The sequence below is a fragment of the Trichosurus vulpecula genome, chromosome 5 (assembly GCF_011100635.1).
Source record: "Trichosurus vulpecula isolate mTriVul1 chromosome 5, mTriVul1.pri, whole genome shotgun sequence".
Classification (NCBI taxonomy): domain Eukaryota; kingdom Metazoa; phylum Chordata; class Mammalia; order Diprotodontia; family Phalangeridae; genus Trichosurus; species Trichosurus vulpecula.
Genome location: NC_050577.1, coordinates 237,340,242 through 237,358,299, shown reverse-complemented (window position 1 = coordinate 237,358,299; position 18,058 = coordinate 237,340,242). Strand labels below are relative to the sequence as shown.

The window sequence follows — 18,058 nt, the reverse complement described above, 5'->3', positions numbered from 1 at the left end:
TCATTTTCCTGATCCGTATAATGGGGATGATAACAGCACCTACCTCAAAGGGTTATAAATGAAGATAAAATGAGATAGTATAGGAGGATACACTGAAACTATATAGGTACAAAGTGCCTTTGTAAGCCTCAGAGCTAAATAGATGTTAGCTAATGTTACTACCTTATGACAAACACTGAGAATCTCTTGTGTTCTCAACACTGTAAAGGATGGATATGAAAGTAGAACACTCATTCCTGCCCTAAAGGGGCAGGGACAAAGTCTAAGAGCCTGCCTACTAGCTGAGTTTTAAGGCAAAACCACTTGTTGGAGGGGGGTGGGGGTAGAGGTGCAGAAAGGAACCATGAATCCAAGGTCAGATTCAGATACCAGATTTTTAAAATCAGTTTGTCAATTCATGCAAACTAAGCAAATTCATGAGAGACTAATTTTTAAAACAGAATGTGCTTATTAATTTAAAACGGAGAAAGAACTGGCCTGAGAACCAGTATTCATAGGGCAGGACACTGCCTCATGGTGGATAAAGTCTGCTCAGGAGACCAAAACATCAAAATAAGATTTCTCAGTAAGCTCAGAATTAGAACAAAGGGAATTAGATGTCCTCGGGGGTTATTTCCATTAAACTCTGGTAGATTAATGAATTAATTTCTGTACTCTAGAAGTTTCTGTCTAAAAAACTGATTTTTAATTGGTGAAAAATCATACCATCTCTCTTCCCTCTTTCCTGGCCAGTGCTAGGAAACACTGGCTAATTCGAAATCTTCAACTCCTCTTTTTTAAAAGGATTTTTTAATCGGTGGTAAAACACCCACCATTTTACTTTCCCTTAACAAATATGCAACAATTTCCAATATAGTACATAAATAAATTTAGATTATATATTATCAACCCACTTTATATTTCTAGTTCTTGGCTTCTGGATGTATTCTGGTCACATCAGTGACCATCATAAATTTCCTCTTATAAGAGGTCCCTTCTAAAGCTGCTGCCCAATTTTATCTCCTATGCTGTTTCAGGAAAATGAGACCCAGAAAGGGAAAGGTCTCATAGGTAATAGTAACAATAACTAACATTTATTTAGCATTTTAAGGTTTGCAAAGTGTCCTAAAAAGATTATCTCCTTTTAGCTTCATAATAACCATTTTACAGATGAGTAAACTGAGGCAGGTATTGGTTAAATGACTTGCCCAGGGTCACACAGATACTGTCTGAGGCAGGCTTCAAACTCAGGGCTTCCTGACTGTGGGTCCAATATTTTATCTACCATCCCACCTAACTTTGTAGTCAGGATCAGAGAAAAGACCAAGACTCATAGATCTAGAGACAGAAGGAACCTCAGAGATACCTAGTCTACCCCTTCCATTTTTCAAGAATAAGAGAAACTCAAAGAGGCTCAATTATTTGCCCAAGATCACACAGGCAGTGAAACAGAAGATTTGAACCCAGGTAACCATTCCAAAGCCAAGGCCTCTGCTGGCAGATCGATCATGCATGTGTTGACTAATAAATCAACTAATCTGCTGAGTATCTCAGATAGAATTCGGGTGCCAGACAGTGTTATCCCAAGACTCCAATGATCAGCAAGGATTGGATAATTCATTCCTCAACTTTACATGTCCCCCATTCGATGTGAACATATCAACAAACTATATAGGGTCAAGTTTTGTGAAGTGACCAGTCTGATTGATGGAAAAATGTGAAAGCCTTTATGAACTTACAAAATCAGAACAACTGAGGAAAAACTGGTAACTAAATTTTGCATTCAATTTGTGAGAACTCAGAAGAGGAAATGTTGTGTAATGAACAAAAGAATGGCCTTGGACATACAAAGACCTGAATTCAAGCATCCCCCTTACAAGTCACAACCTCTCAATCCCCCAAGCAAATGTCTAACACTGTAAGTCATAGGCAAGCAGTCAGTTTTGTTTTTAGGATTAAAAAAGAAAAGAACATTTACTTATAAAATTTTCTTTAGAGAATACTTATTAAAGCAAAAGATATCTGAATATTTGCCTCTCTTTTTGGTCAGATGACTAAGATGTGGAATGATAACAGCTACTATGAAAGACAGATGCAGGGGCAACTAGGTTTAGGTGGCACAGTGAATAGAGCACCGGCCCAGGAGTCAGAAGGACCTGAGTTCAAATGTGACCTCAGACAAATGATACATACTAGCTGTATGACCTTGGGCAAGTCACTTAACCCCAACTGCCTGGCCCTCCCCACTCCAAAAAAAAAAAAAAAAAAAAGATAGATGCTTACCATCTCACCGGGGAAACCCCCAACATACACATAGGACTCTGGAAATAAGAAGACCCAGGTGCTAGTCCTGTTTTTATCATTTAATGTGTCACCCTCATGGTTTTTTTCCCTCATCTATAAAATATGCACTTTTTAGGGAACTCTTCTAAAACGTTAGAATATTAAAATTGTAGATTTCTGTGATTCTAACATGGGTATGTTTCTCCTACCTATCATTTCCCTTCCAGACTTAATTATCTCAGGTCTTAGTCACCTAAGATCTATCCCCTCACTAGGTACTCCATCCTACTCATGGCATCTGATTAACATACAAAAACTCTGCAAGGATCACCTCCCATTGCTCCCAAAACTTCACATGACTCCCCAGGATGCATAATATGAAAGGATAAACTACTTGGTTTGGCATTCCAAGTCTTTAACCTATCTTTACCGACTTTCAACCATGGTGAATCAATTTATCATTGATCCATCTTTTTATGCTTTACTTACACCCTATACCATTCCCCCTCCTCTTCTTTCAGTTTAGACAAATCCTGACTCTTCTGAGATTTCACGGGGCTTTAGTCCCTTCACCTGGTTCAGGAGGGCCATTTTACAGATTGAGCAACTGAAGCATCCCAGACAAGGTCACATAAATTGGCATGATACAGCAGTCAGTAAGCCTGGATTTAAACCCTGCCATGCTACTTAGTGACTTAATACTTGCCAGACTTGAGGGGCTTGAGTTTCCTCAAGTTTCCTTGTTCTACCAAATGTTCTCCAAAGCTCTTTCTGGCTCTACTTCTACAACCCAAAAGAGGATCAGACCCTGGCTCCATCTGGGTCTTCAAAATGCATCCCTACCTCTTAAAGTTTATGTGAAGAGTCCATAAAGTATGTGATTCAGCTACTGTAGAACTACATATTCAAATATCAAGTTCTATATTTTTATCAATAGAACATAAAATTGAACAAAACTGTCAAAGTTATTAAGCAACCACCTAAAATTGAGACACAGGTAGTTCAACTGTTACTAATTATACCTTCAAGATGGATTATAAACAAACAAAAGATAGTGTGGCCCATAAACTTATGTAATACTTGGGAACTTCAAAGGACGACTTTGGAATACTTTGAGTCACCAAGCTTCTAGTCTTTCTAAACCTTTGTTTTTGCTCAATTGTTTTAGATCCAGAGATGATAACAATTTAAAAACATAAGGGGATCAATAAAAACGGGGGTTTTTTTGTGTAAAGTAAGGTTCTGAAAGACACTTGCTGAATGCCTACAAAATGTGTAGTCTTAGCAGGTGTCCTGTCGCTACACCCTTTGTAATATACTTGTGATTCTCTCCACTCAGTCGGAGGACAAAATAATTATGAGCAGTCTGAGGAGGAGGCCTGAAAAGGCAAAGAAAAATAAATGGCCATCACCTACGGTGGAATGGTTTAATGGCTGAAAACATGATCTGTGAGGCCAGAGAACGAATTCTCCTGAAAGCCGGATAAAGGAAACGAAGGTCCACCTGTGCATTCGTCAAGTCTTAGTGTCTTTCCTGGTATCTACTACCGGCCAGACATCAGAGCTTAAACATTCACCAACATGAACAGAGGTCATATTGCAGTTCTCAACAGTAAAATATACTGGAGTGATTGAAGAATTTATATCAGAAGTTCAAAGAGATGGGAGTGTGGGGGAGGGAAGGTTACTTTCTAATAAATGTTTTCCTCATTTCAAGTGACTTCAAATTGTTCCTAGGTACAAGGCCCAGATAGCTAACACAAACTGAGCTCCTTAAGGACAAAGACTGTTTTGGTTAATTTTTTTAATTAGTTCCATGCTTTTTGCACACAGTAAGAGCTTAATAAATGCTTGATGAACTGAAATTAAAATGCTAGCTTTCCTAAAGGCAGCATTTCCTAAAACTTAAGCTATACAAAAGGGGAATGCTCCAAGGTGCTCAAGCCAAAGAAAGAAGGAAAAAAGCATTTATTAAGTGCCTACTATGTGTCAGTACTGTGCTAAGTAAGCAAATATTTCATTTGATGCTCCTAACAACCACGGGAGGTAGACATTACTATTATCCCCATTTTACAGTTAAAGAAACTGAGGTAGAAAGAGGTTAAGTGACCAGTGTCTGAGACCATATCTGAACTCAGGTCTACCTAACTCCAGGTCCAGCGCTCTAGCCACTGAGCCATCTCCCTATGATTAGACTGGAAGGCCGCTTGTCCAGTCTGTTGTAGTGAGCATTTTGGTGAAGCTACCATCTGGACTAAGTAGAAGTCAAGGTCCCCTCCAAGTCTGAAATTCCATTATTCTGTCTAGAAGTCCATCTACTCCAACCAATTCCAGTTAAGTGACACACCCAAAGTCACACAGAATGCCAGATCCTTTGACTCCAAAGCCAAGGCTTTCTGTAAATATCATCTTATCAACACTATAACTGTTATTCTAATTAAAATAAATGCTTACGATATACCAACAAAGCAGTTTTAAGGCCATAGGAACACCAACAAGACCAACCCATCAATGGTATTCTCCCCCTTTCAGTATATTTAAGTATCACTAGCTTCCCTCTTTGAAAGGTCATTTGAGTCTTTGGTGTGTTTTTTTTCCTCTCGAGAAAACAAACTAGTAAAATATGCAAAATGGTCTGTGTTTAGAGGAATGGTAGCTATGAAGATGGGGCACTGAGGTCAGGAAAATGACCCCTAAGAGTCTAACGCTGAAAACAACAATGGGGGTGGGGAGGGGAGGGAACGGATGAAGACAGCAGTACAATTTACATAACTGCTTTGTCACTTCGGGTGTCATCACTGAACCGGTCAGTCAAACTGCAAGCAGCGTGTGACAAGTTTGCTTATATGCCCCTGTCTCCTCTGAAAAGGAAACTCCCATAAAGAACACCACGGCAAAGGAGAATGACTAAGTTAGGATGCTGAAGTTCCTAGGCACTGCTTGTAAAAAATAACCTTCCATGTAAATAACTATTTACAAACTATCTGCCTCAACCACAGATTCTAACATTACCAATTAAATACTGGCATATGTGGTTCACATTTATGATAAATGACAGGTGAAGAGATTGGCATGGAGGAAGAAAAATCTCCACTCTCATTTTTACCAATAATACCAAATTTCCTTACCCCTCCCCACCAAGTCCTTTAACAAGTATCATGAACGTTTCATCTCTATTTCCTGGCCCACCTTGGGCCCACTGCTAATAGTGTAACAGCTCCAAGAGAAAGCAGAGAAGGTATATAGAGTATGACTAATCCATTGACAGAATGGAATCTATCTGATTAAGAATGACTATGCTTCAGCTTGGGGCACTTATCCCAATGCCCTAACCAATCCACAGTTTTTATCTTCTTAATTCTAGAAGTTGTAGAAGCATGTTTAACTATTACCAGGCAAATAACCTTTGTTCTCTTGTACACTTTTTAACATCAATGGTTTGAATGTCACTCTATCAGAAAGTCTTGAGTAAACTAGCTCAGAGCCCTGTACTTGGTCCTGTTACACTGAACATTTTAATGATTTGGATAAGGTCTAGAATCAGTGCTTGTTAGTCAACCATATATACTTTTGTGGGAATAGGCACTAAGATAATCCATCAAAAACGAATCTATAACATCTAAAGAAAAATCTGAGAGGCCTTGAACCTGGTTTCATTCTTCTAACACAGTAACCTTAGTTTCTGTATCTTAACTATCCTTTTCACAGGTCCAATTTTCTCCAGCTCTGAGTCATTAATACTTTTTCTCCTGACTCATCATAAAGAAAGGTAGACAGTCTGGAAAATAATGGCCATACCAAAGGTGTTGTGGGTGGGTTTTTTTTTTTAAAAGCTATTTGGATTTATAGGGCCTACTAAGTAGTGCTGATGCTACAATCAGTTGAGAAATATCAACTGAATTATTACCATAATCTCTAAGTGCTTCTGGGCAGCTAGGTAGCACAGTAAATAGAGTACCAAGCCTGGAGTGAGGAAGACTCATCTTCCTGAGTTCAAATTTGGCCTCAGATACTTACTAGCTGCTTGACCCTGGGCGAGCAACTTAACCCTGTTTGCATTAGTTTTTCCTCAACTGTAAAATAAGCTGGAGAAGGAAACCAATATCTTTGTCAAGAAAACCCTAAATGGGGTCATGATGACTTAGACACAACCAAACTACAAAACTGATATCAGAAAATAAAAGCAGAAAGTTTTTACAATAGTTATTTAGAAATTTAAGTAAAAATAAATCCATTACATGTTAATATAAATAACATTTTTATGAAACACATAACTAAATTTTCCAAAACAAAAAAATTAGTGAGAAAAGTGGCCTTGTTTTATACGTTTTTCCTAACCTCTTTAATGTCTGGCTTTGGATTCTCGTCTGCTTTTTCATTCAATCAATTGCAATGTGTTGTTTTGGTTGAAGTACATGAAGAAAATATGGCCTCACATATATATGTAGTTGGAAAATGCAAGAGTATTTTAATAGGCAAATAACATCTTGGCATTATTATGAAAACAGCTTTGTCCTTGAAGACCCCACAAAAGGGTCTTCGAGACTTTCACGGGTTCAAGGACCATACTTTGAAAACTGAAGCTATAGAAAACTCCCAAGTGAGGGAAATGCCTTTATTAACGAAACATATACAGTTATAATACAATATATACAATTTTAATCTTAGAGAGTTGTTTGGCACACTGATAGATCAATCACCTTGCCCAGGTACCACACCGCCAGTATATGTGAGGACTCAATCCACTAAGCCAAGCTGTCTAGATTTGATTTAGTCTTTAGTCTAATTACTCCATTCTATAGTTTCACTGTTTTTTTACCATTCAGCTACATACAATCAATAAACAAGCATTTATTAAACAACTGCAGCATACCAGGCACTGTGTTAGGCCCTGGGAGTACATAGAATGTACTATACTAAGTAAAAGGAATAGTACTAAGTACAAAGAATGAAACTATCCCTGCTCACCAAAAAGTTTACATTCTAATGCTGGAGATAACAAGCGCATATAAAAATATATACATAATAATCATCATATTGCTTGCCTTCTCAAGCAGACTGAGAAGGATCAGGAGACAGGGATAGAATTTGGAAATCAAACTTCTAAAAAATTAACTTAACAATTTTTTAAAATGTAATTGTGAAATATTTAACAAAATAAATAATATACTTAAAAGAAAAAATAAAATTATATATACAAATATTAAGTTAATAAATAAATACATACATAGTGGCCACAGACTAGGAAGTTTATGAAGAATGTACTAACAGCTTGGGGGGAAATGAGTCAGGAAAAGTTTCATGCAGAAGATAATCCCCAAGCTACATCTTAAAGAAAGAGATTCTAAGAGGCAGAGGTTAAGGTAGGAGTGCATTCCAGACACAAGGAGGAGGGGGATGGCTAGAACCAAGACACAAAAACAGAATGTAGAAATGTCCCATGTAAGAAAAAGAAGAAAGGCCAGGATCTTGGCTGGATCACAAAGTGAGAGAGGGGGAGTAATGTCCAATGAAGCTAGAAGGATAGGTTGGGGCCAGCCTGGAAAGAGCTTTAAAAGCTAAACATGGGAGTTTATATTTTACTTAGGCAACAGTAGGAAGCCACTGGAATTGGCTGGAGGACAGACAAATGGTAAGATCTCTGCTTGAGGAAAATTATTTTGACAGTAGAATGTAAGCTGGACCAGAGTAGCGAAGACTAGAGATGAGACCGATTAGGAAACTCTTAGAAGAATCAGGGTTCAAGTGATGAAGGCCTGACCTAAGAGAGGGTGTGTGTGTGTGTAGAAGTTGTTGAGTGAGAGAGTTGTTGTGATAGTAGAAATAACGAGATCTGGCAACTGGTTGGATATGTGGGGAGAATTCCATTTTAAACATTAAAGTTTAAGATACTTGTCGGCCATCCAGTCTGAAATAACCAGGAGGTGATTGCGACTGGAGTGAGACAGGAGCTCTGGGAAGAAACTGGAGCTGGCTATACAGATTTAGATCTAGGAATCATCTGCATAGTGATAAAGTTAAACCAAGGGAGTTGTGGTTACAGAGAGCACACAGAGAAGGGGGCCCAAGACACTGGGGAACCCCTACCATTAAAGAGAGTATGATGGGGACAGCAAAGCTGCCTGGGAAGGAACAGTCAAAGAAGAAGGAAATGAAGCAGGAAGAAGGGAGTGTCATCAAAACCAGAAGAGAACATATCTAGGAAGAGGTCATCAATAATGTCAAATGGAGCTGAAAGTGGAGGACTGAGAAGGTTGGACAAATAAGAGATCATGGGGGTAGCAATTTCAATTAAGCGAGGAGGTCAAAGACATTGCACAAGGATGGAGTGAGAGGAGAGGAAGTGGACATGGTAAGTTTGGATGGCTTTTCCCAAGGTATTTGGCTGAAATAGAGCAGGAGAGATACAGAATGATGGGTTGAGGAGATGACAGGGTTTAGTGAAGGTTTTTTTGAGGGTGGGAGAAATGGACGTTTGAAGACACTCAGAAGGAACCAGTTGGAGAGACTGAAGATTCCAGGCATGGGGGAGGGAGACTGGGGATGCAATCTGTACCTGAAAATAGGAGGGGACGGGATCAAGAAGAAATTAAGGAGGACAAACCTTTTTGTTAAATTGGCAGAAAGGAAAAGACTAGGAGTTGATTTTAAGGGGTTCTGAGATAAGAATAGGAGAAAAAGAAAGAGCTCACTGTCAAATGTCTTTCTTTTTTTTCAATTAAAGGAAGAGGCAGGGGTTCTTAGCTGAGAGTGGACGAAGACAGGGGTATGTGGGGCCTGAGGAGGAAAGAGAATATCTGGAACAGCTTCTGTGGGCAGTGAAATACAAATCTGCCTAATCAAACTATACCCCCAAGACCACTTCCAATCAAAACCTTAAGAAAGTCAAAAGATGGAAGTTTAGAAATGAAAAAGATGCCAGGATACCAAGGAAATCTAATCTCATTTCTCTTCACACCTGTGAGCTGGCTTTCTCTTCCCTACTGGGTTCTAGTCTCTTGTTCTACCACTATCAACGTGACACTGGACAAGTCACAATCTCTTTGGAATTCAGCACCTTCATCTATAAAATGACAAAGTTAAACTCACAACCTCTAAAGCTGACTTAAAACTCTAAGGACCAAAGTCCTAGAACACTCTAGAGTCTGTAACATAATTACAAAAAGAAATAATATTATAGGTTACATGATTAAACCAAGAACCAGTTCAAATACCAACTTTGCTGCTTACTATCGGTGACTCGAGACAAATCACACCACCACCACGCCCCCCCCCCCCCCCCCCCCGCAAATTTCATTGGCCCTCAGTTTCCTAATCTGCAGAATGAGAGAGTTGGGCGTCTTTCCCTTTTAAAACTAAGATCCCATGAACTTGTCTTTCTGCTCTTCAGAAGCCTTACATGGCAACAGCTGTATTTCAAAGAGCTACTAAGCAATTTGCTTGTTTTTTAAAATCTTTTTTTTTTCCAGACATAAAAAGGCCTTCCTCCATAAATCCTTTGCAGCCCAATATAATCTCTCCCACCTCATAACTCACAGCATATATCGTTTCTAACACTCATTTGGCAAAAAAATTATGTCGTGCAGTGTGGCACTGTTAGTATCTAGTATCTCCCTCAACCCCCAAAGTTAGGACCCTGGAGAGTCCACAGTTCCTTAAAGTTCTCCTATCACCTAAATCATTTAGCTTCCAAAACTTTGCACAGTGTGGGGAAAGGGAGGGAGTGACTAAAGAATGATTTAATAAGGAAGCATTAAGGAGCAGCTCAGTATTATAACGTGAGGAAGGAAGGAAGGAAGAGAAATCAGGTGATTCTCTTTGGGGAGTGGTAACTCCCAGTAAGGAAATTCCTTCCACCAAAGCACAGCAGCTTAAATTCAGTCTTCAAGCTGCCTGGGGGCACCGAGAGTGACTTTGGTCACAGCAACCAGTATAGGTCACAGCCAAGACATGGACTCAAGTCTTGACTTTTCCAGCAACTCTCTGTTGTCTAGGCCACAAACGCCTCTTGCCAGGATACCTCCCTACGTACATATACACATACACATATATAAACATACAAACAACACTCGAGCACACCTGATTCATAAACAAATTAGTAGGTAATCAATCATAACTTTATCAAGAACTAAATGAACAACAAAAAGGGGAGTCCAATCCTACAGGCCTTTGTCCTAATAATCACCAGTAATATTACTTTCTGGTTCATCAGTTTAACATGTTTTTCCCATAATAGGTGCTTACTAAATATCTGCTTAATTAACTATTTTCACTTGCCTGCAACCTTAAAGTTATAATCAAATATCTTGCAGACATTTGATAGCAGAAAGAATTTCTACTAGTAGATGGTAGAAGGCATCATAATAAATGTGTCACCAAACTATACGCTGATTTTGTCAGGTACTCCTGAGAAGATGGTCTTAGCCTGATATGTAACTAAGTCTATTTTTGAATCTTAACATGAGATTTTTCTGAATTATGAAGCTCCAACCTCAAAGTCAAGGTATGGGCGTATTTTAGTGCCTAGGGAACAAAACTCAAGAAACCCTTTACAAGTCCAATGGAATCCTCATTACTGAAACTTAACAAGGCAGACTTTTCAAATGAAGAAATGAAACACACCTTCCAAAGGCAACAACCCAATTCTATCCAAATGCCTTACCTGAAAAGTTTCTATTTTATCTGGCTCCTATTGTGAACTCTCAGTAATTTAACAGCAAAAAAAAAAGGTTATTTCTAAAAAGAAAACCCCTACAAATCTTGGGAGTGCTCAAGCCCTGAGCCTGCTAATAATTAGGCACTGTTTAAAAAAACATTTACAGTGTTGTAGCCGTTGGGTCATACTATATGTAAAAGACAGGGCCCATGGTTACCACTGAAAGAAGACTGCCTTCAATTCCTTATTCAATAAAACAGGATCAAATTCCACAGACAAAAATGGTACCCTGGGTTGTTTGTTTTTAGAGTTAGATTAAATTTGGGAGTTAGCAACACCCAAACAGAAAACATTCCACAGTATTTAGACTCAATTGTACTTGGGAGTCATCTACATTCCCAGCACTACATTCTCCAGCTAAGGGCAAGGGTATTAACAAAAGATGTTTCTCAAGATCTCACGTGATACACCCTATTTATTTCCCCCATTAAACATTGCTCTTCATAGAAAAAGAATGGTGCTTGAGGAAATTATTTCAGAAGAAACAAATACAAAAAAATGTTAATATTAGCCAAGATACAGTAGTTTGGCTCAACTCTCTCAGAAAGATGAAAAATGAGAAACATTTGAAAGTGAAGCAGGCCATTTTTATTTGAATCATTAACTCTCTTTTTTAAAAATAAAGTTAAGGAATGTAGTTTTCCTCAAGCCTTTTGTCTTCAGTTTCCCAACAATCTTTATATTTTTAACTCAAAAAAAAAAACCCTAGAAATTTGATTACCATTCTTATGAATTCCTTTTAAAGTAATTTAATGAATACCAGATCTTTTTGTACAAGTAGCAAACCACAGAGGACAGTTTTGTTGACTGATAAAAATATCTTTCTCCCTCTTAAACACACAGAGAACGGCTGCATTTTTCTCCTTCAGGAATTCCTATGAGATTCAAAACTGAGGTCTGCTCAAACCTACACCTTAATTTACCACAAATGGTATGAACAAAGTGCAATTTTAAAAGCACTAAATCCCTAACATAGCTGTATATTGAATTATCAAAGTAAGTGAACAAAATGCCATAAAGGGGCAGGAGTAAAAGCAATGGAAAATATGATCAAAGAGATAAGGATAAAAAAGATGAGGCAACAAGGGTGAATTTAAGACCCACAAAGTTTAAATGTGAATCACCGCCCTGGTCCCAAAAGGGACAGCCAAGGGTAGAGGATGGTGAGGATACCAGATAAAACTTTTTATCCCTCTTCTCCAATGGGAAGGTGGCCTGATGCTTGCTTCGAGTTGTGCATGAAAATTATTTGGGATGAAAACAAAACACAACCTCTAGATATTTGCCCTGAATCCACCATTTAGGTTTTCCAGGTAGTCAAATCACATTTTCTTAATTACTGTACTTTCAAAATCCATCTTCTTAGCTAACAAAATCTGAGTGCTGCAGTTTTATTCATGCCCTTAAACATTTTATTCTTAAAAAAAAAAAAAGGCAATGTGTGTGTAAACCAACTCTGAAAGACACATCTATATGTATGTAAAAGATGGGGCAGTTAAAACCACCCCTTCCTCGGATTTCAAAGCAAAATGACCGTCTTCAATTCTACTAAAGTCGCAGATTTGCTTACAGATGGCCTTAGAAAGTGAATGGGGAGGAGAAGGAAGAAACTAAAACCCATTCACACAAAACTTCAAAACCTTCTCTTAACTGCGGCGAGCTAAAAAGAGCCCAGCCAAAGCAGGGAAAGGTTTGGTTTGCACCGATGTGCAGCGGAAAGATCCTGGCTCGGACAGATCATCTCGAGAATACCCCCAAACACGTGTTTCAAAGTTTCTGAAAACTTAAAACTATTCTAAGAAGCCGTTTAGTCCGGGGTGAAGCCCCCAGCTCCATCCCCCCCCACACCCCTGGATCCTTGCCCTCGGAGGTGGAGAGAAAGGGAAGGAAGAAGGGACACGACTTGGGCTGCGGAGGGGGATAGAGGGGGGGGATGGGGGAGCCCCGGAGCTGCCTCCCCCCCCGGCTCACCTCTGCCGCGGGGATGTTCACGACCCCCGTGGATCGCCTTTTCTCCCGCAGCTTCCTCTTCTCGATCTGCCCCTTGCCCTTCCTCGCACTGGGGCCGGAGCTCTTCCCTTTCTCTTTGGCACTGTCCTGCTCCTCCCGCTCGCCCAGGGGGGGCTGCACCCCGCTTTCCAACACGGCTCGGCCGCCCGCGACGGGGCCGTGGGACAAGGAGGGGGGTGCGGCCGAGGTGCTGGGGAGCTCGTCCTCGGCTCGGCGGGGTTCAGAGGGGGCTCGGGCCAGGGCCATGCCCGCGACGGAGAGGGGGTGATTCATACCCCCGGGGGCGGGGGCAGCAGGTGCCGGCGCGCCGGGGGGGCGCTTGCTGTGGAGCTCCTTGACCGGGGGGGCGGGCGAAGTAGAGGAGGGGGTCACCCCCAGCGCCCCGGCCAGGAGCTTGCCGACCCCGTCGCTCCCCAGCCCCGCTGCAGTTGTAGCCGCCACTCCTCCCGCCACCGCGCTCGCGGGGACCGTGGTCAGGCCCTGCGGACTTTGCTTAGCTCGCATCTTTTCCCTCTTTGCCTTCCATTCCTCCAGGAAGTCCGTGGTGGTGCTGCCAGTGCCGCCGGTGCCGCCGCCGGTCCGGTAGCCACCGGTCGCCATATTCCCAGAAGGGACGGGGGAGCCCCTCTCCACCCAGAGCCCACCCCCAGTCCCGGGCACTGCACCTCCGCCTCCTCCTCCTCCTCCTCTCTCCCGCGGCAGGGGCTCAGGGCGCCAACCAGGTCCGGGGAGAACTCGAGGGGACAACACCCGGGCGGGGGCAACCGCGCCACTCCCCCTGCAGGAAGAAACACAAAAGGGGAGGGGGCGAGAAGGGGGACGAGAGGTGAGAGAAGGGGGAGACGGCCCCTCGGCGCTCCCCCGCCCCGTCCCGGCACACACCGCCGCCTAGGCTGACCGCCCGGGCCGGCCCCCCCAGCACACACCGGAGATGACCACCCCATCCCCAAAGGGAGCCCCTCTCTACTTCCCACAACTTTCCGCGATCATCCCCCTATAGGGCACGTTCTGGAAAATGGGGAGGGGACGTACTCTAGAGGGCGTCATAATTAACTTACCAAGATTTTACAGGAGTTGGACTTGGGGCGGGGGGGTAGCTTAGCCTTCCCTTCCGAGGGAGTCAACCCCCCGTCCGCCCCCAAGCCCCGGGCGATTTCACCTCCACTCAATTCTGCAAACCAGCTGGGGGAGGGGGATGGGAAGAAGAAATACACCTCCACCTGCCAGCCGACCAGACTTCCCTTCTCTCCCCCAGCCCAGAAGCCACCCCCAAAAAAGTAAATAAATAACCGCACCGAGGGCACCCTCCCACCGCAGCTGGGGATGGGGGCTCAGAGCCCGGTCCACGCCTTTCCCAGCGGGAGGCGGGAATCCGTCCGAACACATGGACAACCGGGTCCTGCCGCGAGAAGGGAGGGGACAGCGCCGCTCCCCCCACCCCAACTCCCGCCGTCCCTTCCAGCCCCTGGGCGCTCGAGCCCACTTACCCCGCGAGGGTCCGGTGGCGGCGCTAGCTCCGGCCTCGCAGCCCCAGGTGAGCACGGCAGCCCCTACAGCTGCGTGCGGCTGCCTCGCCCCTCACCGCCCGCCCGCCGGCCTCCCAGTCCCGGAAGGAGCCGCGGCAAACTCTTTTTTTCCCCGAGTTCCCAGTTCTCTCGAGGGAGAGAGCCGAGAGAAGCCGAAGCGCCGGCGGAAAGGACCGAGACGGATCTCGCTGGGGAGAGGGGGAGGGAGGGGTGGGATGCGGTGGGGGCCCGAGTCGGAGGGAGGAGGCCCTGGCTGAGCTGATTGGTTTGTGGCGTGAGCCCCGCCCTCTGCGGCTCCTCCCCCGCCGGTGGGGCTCAGGTGCGAGGCGCTCAGAACCTAGGTGCTTCGCTTCTTACTTCCCTCCCTGCCTCCGCCCTGCGGTTTCCTGTGCCCTTCTGTCCTAGCTCCACAAACCCTGGGACAGGGACGGAGGCGGTGCTGCTGCAGGTAGGGGGCACGCCTCTCCTGTCCCCAGTACCGGGAGTGTGACAACCTAACCTCCCCTTCCTCAGAGCCATCTCCAGTCCTAATCTCAATCTGGCCACTGGACCCAGATGTCTCTGGAGGAGAAAGTAAGGCTGGTGACTTTGCACAGACCTCCCTCGCTTAAATCCCATTCACTTGCATGTCGTGGCATTACCTCTCTAAAGTCACGGTCCTCTTTAAGAATGAAGGGCAAACAACAACAAGGGTGTCTGACCGCAGTACTGATGGATCAGTGCCCAGCACCTTTTTGAGAGTGAACTTGGGCTCTTTGGCTCAGTCAACAAGCACTGGGTGCCAGGTACTGGGCCAAGCACTAAGCTTACCAAGAAAAGCAAAACTCCTTCCTGGCCCCAAAGAGTGTACACTCCCCTCCACCTCCTCCCTCCCGCAGGTCTGAAGCCTTTTGGGATGATCCCTCAACACCGCTCCCTCCACCTCACACCACGCCCACATACATGCCGGCACTTTCAAGTCATTGCACCTACCCTTTCTAATGCCTCAGACTCTTCTTTGCCTGTAGTGGAATTTATCTGTCCTCCCACACTGGGGAGGATTGACTACAATCAATTCGTGATTATTTGGGATCCAATAATTAATGTCAAGTTATCTAGATCCTTGGCTATTTTCACTATTCAAACTGGATGGTAGGTTGGGAAGAACTGAATCAGAAACCTAAACAGGATTCATGGAATCCTAGATTTTAGGACTAGGATGGCCCTTAAAGATGAACTTACTCATTTTTCTCTTTAAAAAAATCATTTTTATATGCATTTATAATCTGTCTCTTCTACTACCTTACCACAGGCCCCCTTCAAAAAAAAAACAAATAGGGAGAAAAGCCTTATCATAATCATAGCTCAGCAAAACAAATGACTACATTGGCCATGGCCAAAATCATCCTCACTTTTTATAAATGTGGGAACTGAAGCACAGGGAAGGGAAATGTCTTGGCCAAGGCCACAGGTTCTCAGATTGCAAATCCAGAAATTTTCCCACTATTCCAAATTGCTGACAATACTGGTGAAAGACTTGAAAAAGAGAATGGAAAAGTAGAGTGAAAAGGTTGAAAAGAAAGGTTTTGAATGTCTGTGGGAGAGAGGTAGAGAGAGATTAAAAAGAAAATAATTAGTATTTAGGGCAAGCCTAGGGCAAAGCTACCCCATTCTAGAGTTAATACCTTAACTATGCAAGAACATTTTTTGATTGAATCAAACTATGGGATTGAACCACAATATCAGAGGGTAAGAAGGCTCTATATACAATGACATATAAAAGGAAGAAGCTATCTCAGAACCATTAGGGAAAGATTCTGTGGAAATGGATTGGAGAGATAAGAGCAGTCTCGGCATTTTCAGCCCACTTTTGAGGATCAAAGGAAGGATTCATTTGTTTCAAAGGAGGAAGATTTTGATAAGAGTCGTCAGCTCTTATAGACTTCTCAGAACAGAGAAGACAGGCTGCGGGAATCTGAGAAAAGGTTGGCTCTTTCCCCAACTTTCTGTCCCCAAACACTAATTCAGATCAGTTGGTCAGTCATGTCCAACTCTTCATGACCTCACTTTGGGTTTTCTTGGCAAAGATACTGGAGTGGTTTGCCATTTCCTTCTCTAACTCATTGGACAAATAGGGAAACTGAGGCAAAGGGTTAATTGATTTGACCAGGGTCACACAGCTAGTAAGTGTCTGAGGCCAAATTTGAACTCAAGAAGAGGAGTCTTCCTGACTCCAGACCCAGCACTCTATCCACCACATCACCCAGGTGCCCTATATATAAAACGTAATCTAGTTAAAATATGGTAAACTGAATTTTGCCTCAAACACAAGGAGGTCAGTGATTAACTAGGGATAGACATCAATGTAAGCTTAGGCAGAGAGTTCACTCTGTCTGGGTATGAAAATTTTTTCTTAATTGGGGGCTCAGAGCTACCTTATATTGATCCCAAGTCTTAAAATGAGCTAATTATTGTAACTTTCTGATACGACAAAACAGCACAGCAAATATTTCTATAGAGCAGGGAGGAAGGGACCCCTGGAAGTCCTCATAGAAAGAACAGATTGGTGAAAAACCAGGAAGTGGCAAATCTATACTTGGACTTACAGATGTCATTCATTCCATTGTCCTTGAAAAGCTTCCTGGCTACCCTTTTGGGCACACTGGGAACAGAGACACATGGAAGTCAGAACAAGGATTCCTACCTTCCACATAGTGCAGCAGACTTTGGGAGTAAGACCCAACGGCCCATACCTTCATCTTTAGTGATCTGGTACAGTGCATAAAAGCAAGCCAAGACAGGAGGGTGAGATAATTGGCTTTAGAGCTGGATCTGATGCCAGTCCTCTGTGAGCTGCATGTCAATGTTGGGACAAAATAAGGCACTTGTAGGTCATTGAACAATTAACAAAAGGAGGTTTACTTAGCCCTAACATAGCAATCATGTGCAACAGGATATAGTGGCTTTTATATATACCACCCTTCTCCACATGGAGACAAGTCTGGTCAGCAGGACAGGGTTGGTCACTTCAGTGGATAATTATTATAGTGACATACTGCCTTTCTGTGGACTTAAGGTAGGTAACACATTAGCTAATGAGAGTTTCTTACACTGCTACAGTCTCCAAAGTGTCATATCCACCATGTTGGAGGGGCACCAACCCAAGTAAGTGGGGCTATATATGCTCCTAGGTGACCAGGAAGCCACATCAACATAACCGATAGCCAACAAGAAGCTGCATGGAGGGAAGAAGCACAGCTTAAGCCTTGCCACATCCCCAGACAATCAAGTCCTGATTTTGTTGCCTTCTAGGGAAAATCTAGCCTAACCTATATGTGAACTGTAAGGGTAGTGGGGAGAACTCTAGTAGATATTGGTCTCATCAAAACTGGGGACCAGTGCGAGTGGCAAGGAGATTAATGATCAGCAGGCTGAGCTTGAATTCAGATCAAAAACCAGAAATGGCCATTTTAAAGATTCCTATCAGTTAGTAAGAAGGAGAGAAGGAAAGTTTCCTATCCTACTGAACTTCTCCTGATATCTCTTCATACAGTCTGGATCCAAA

The 18,058-nt window shown here is 43.0% G+C and overlaps 1 protein-coding gene across 2 annotated transcripts in view; it reads right to left on the bottom strand.

Moving 5' to 3' along the window:
• The window catches only part of PAWR (pro-apoptotic WT1 regulator), a 133,767-nt gene extending 119,163 nt beyond the window's left edge, over positions 1-14,604 (bottom strand). The window contains exons 1-2 of one of the 2 annotated variants that reach the window (XM_036761256.1): positions 14,476-14,604; positions 12,950-13,766 (exon numbers count right to left, since the gene is read on the bottom strand). In XM_036761256.1, coding sequence (XP_036617151.1) covers positions 12,950-13,588 — 639 coding nt within the window. In that variant the 5' untranslated portion in view covers positions 13,589-13,766; positions 14,476-14,604. Of the gene's footprint in view, positions 1-12,949; positions 13,767-14,046; positions 14,127-14,475 lie in introns of those variants that run through there. The other variant, XM_036761257.1, reaches the window with a different exon arrangement.
• Between the last annotated feature and the right edge of the window lie 3,454 nt (positions 14,605-18,058).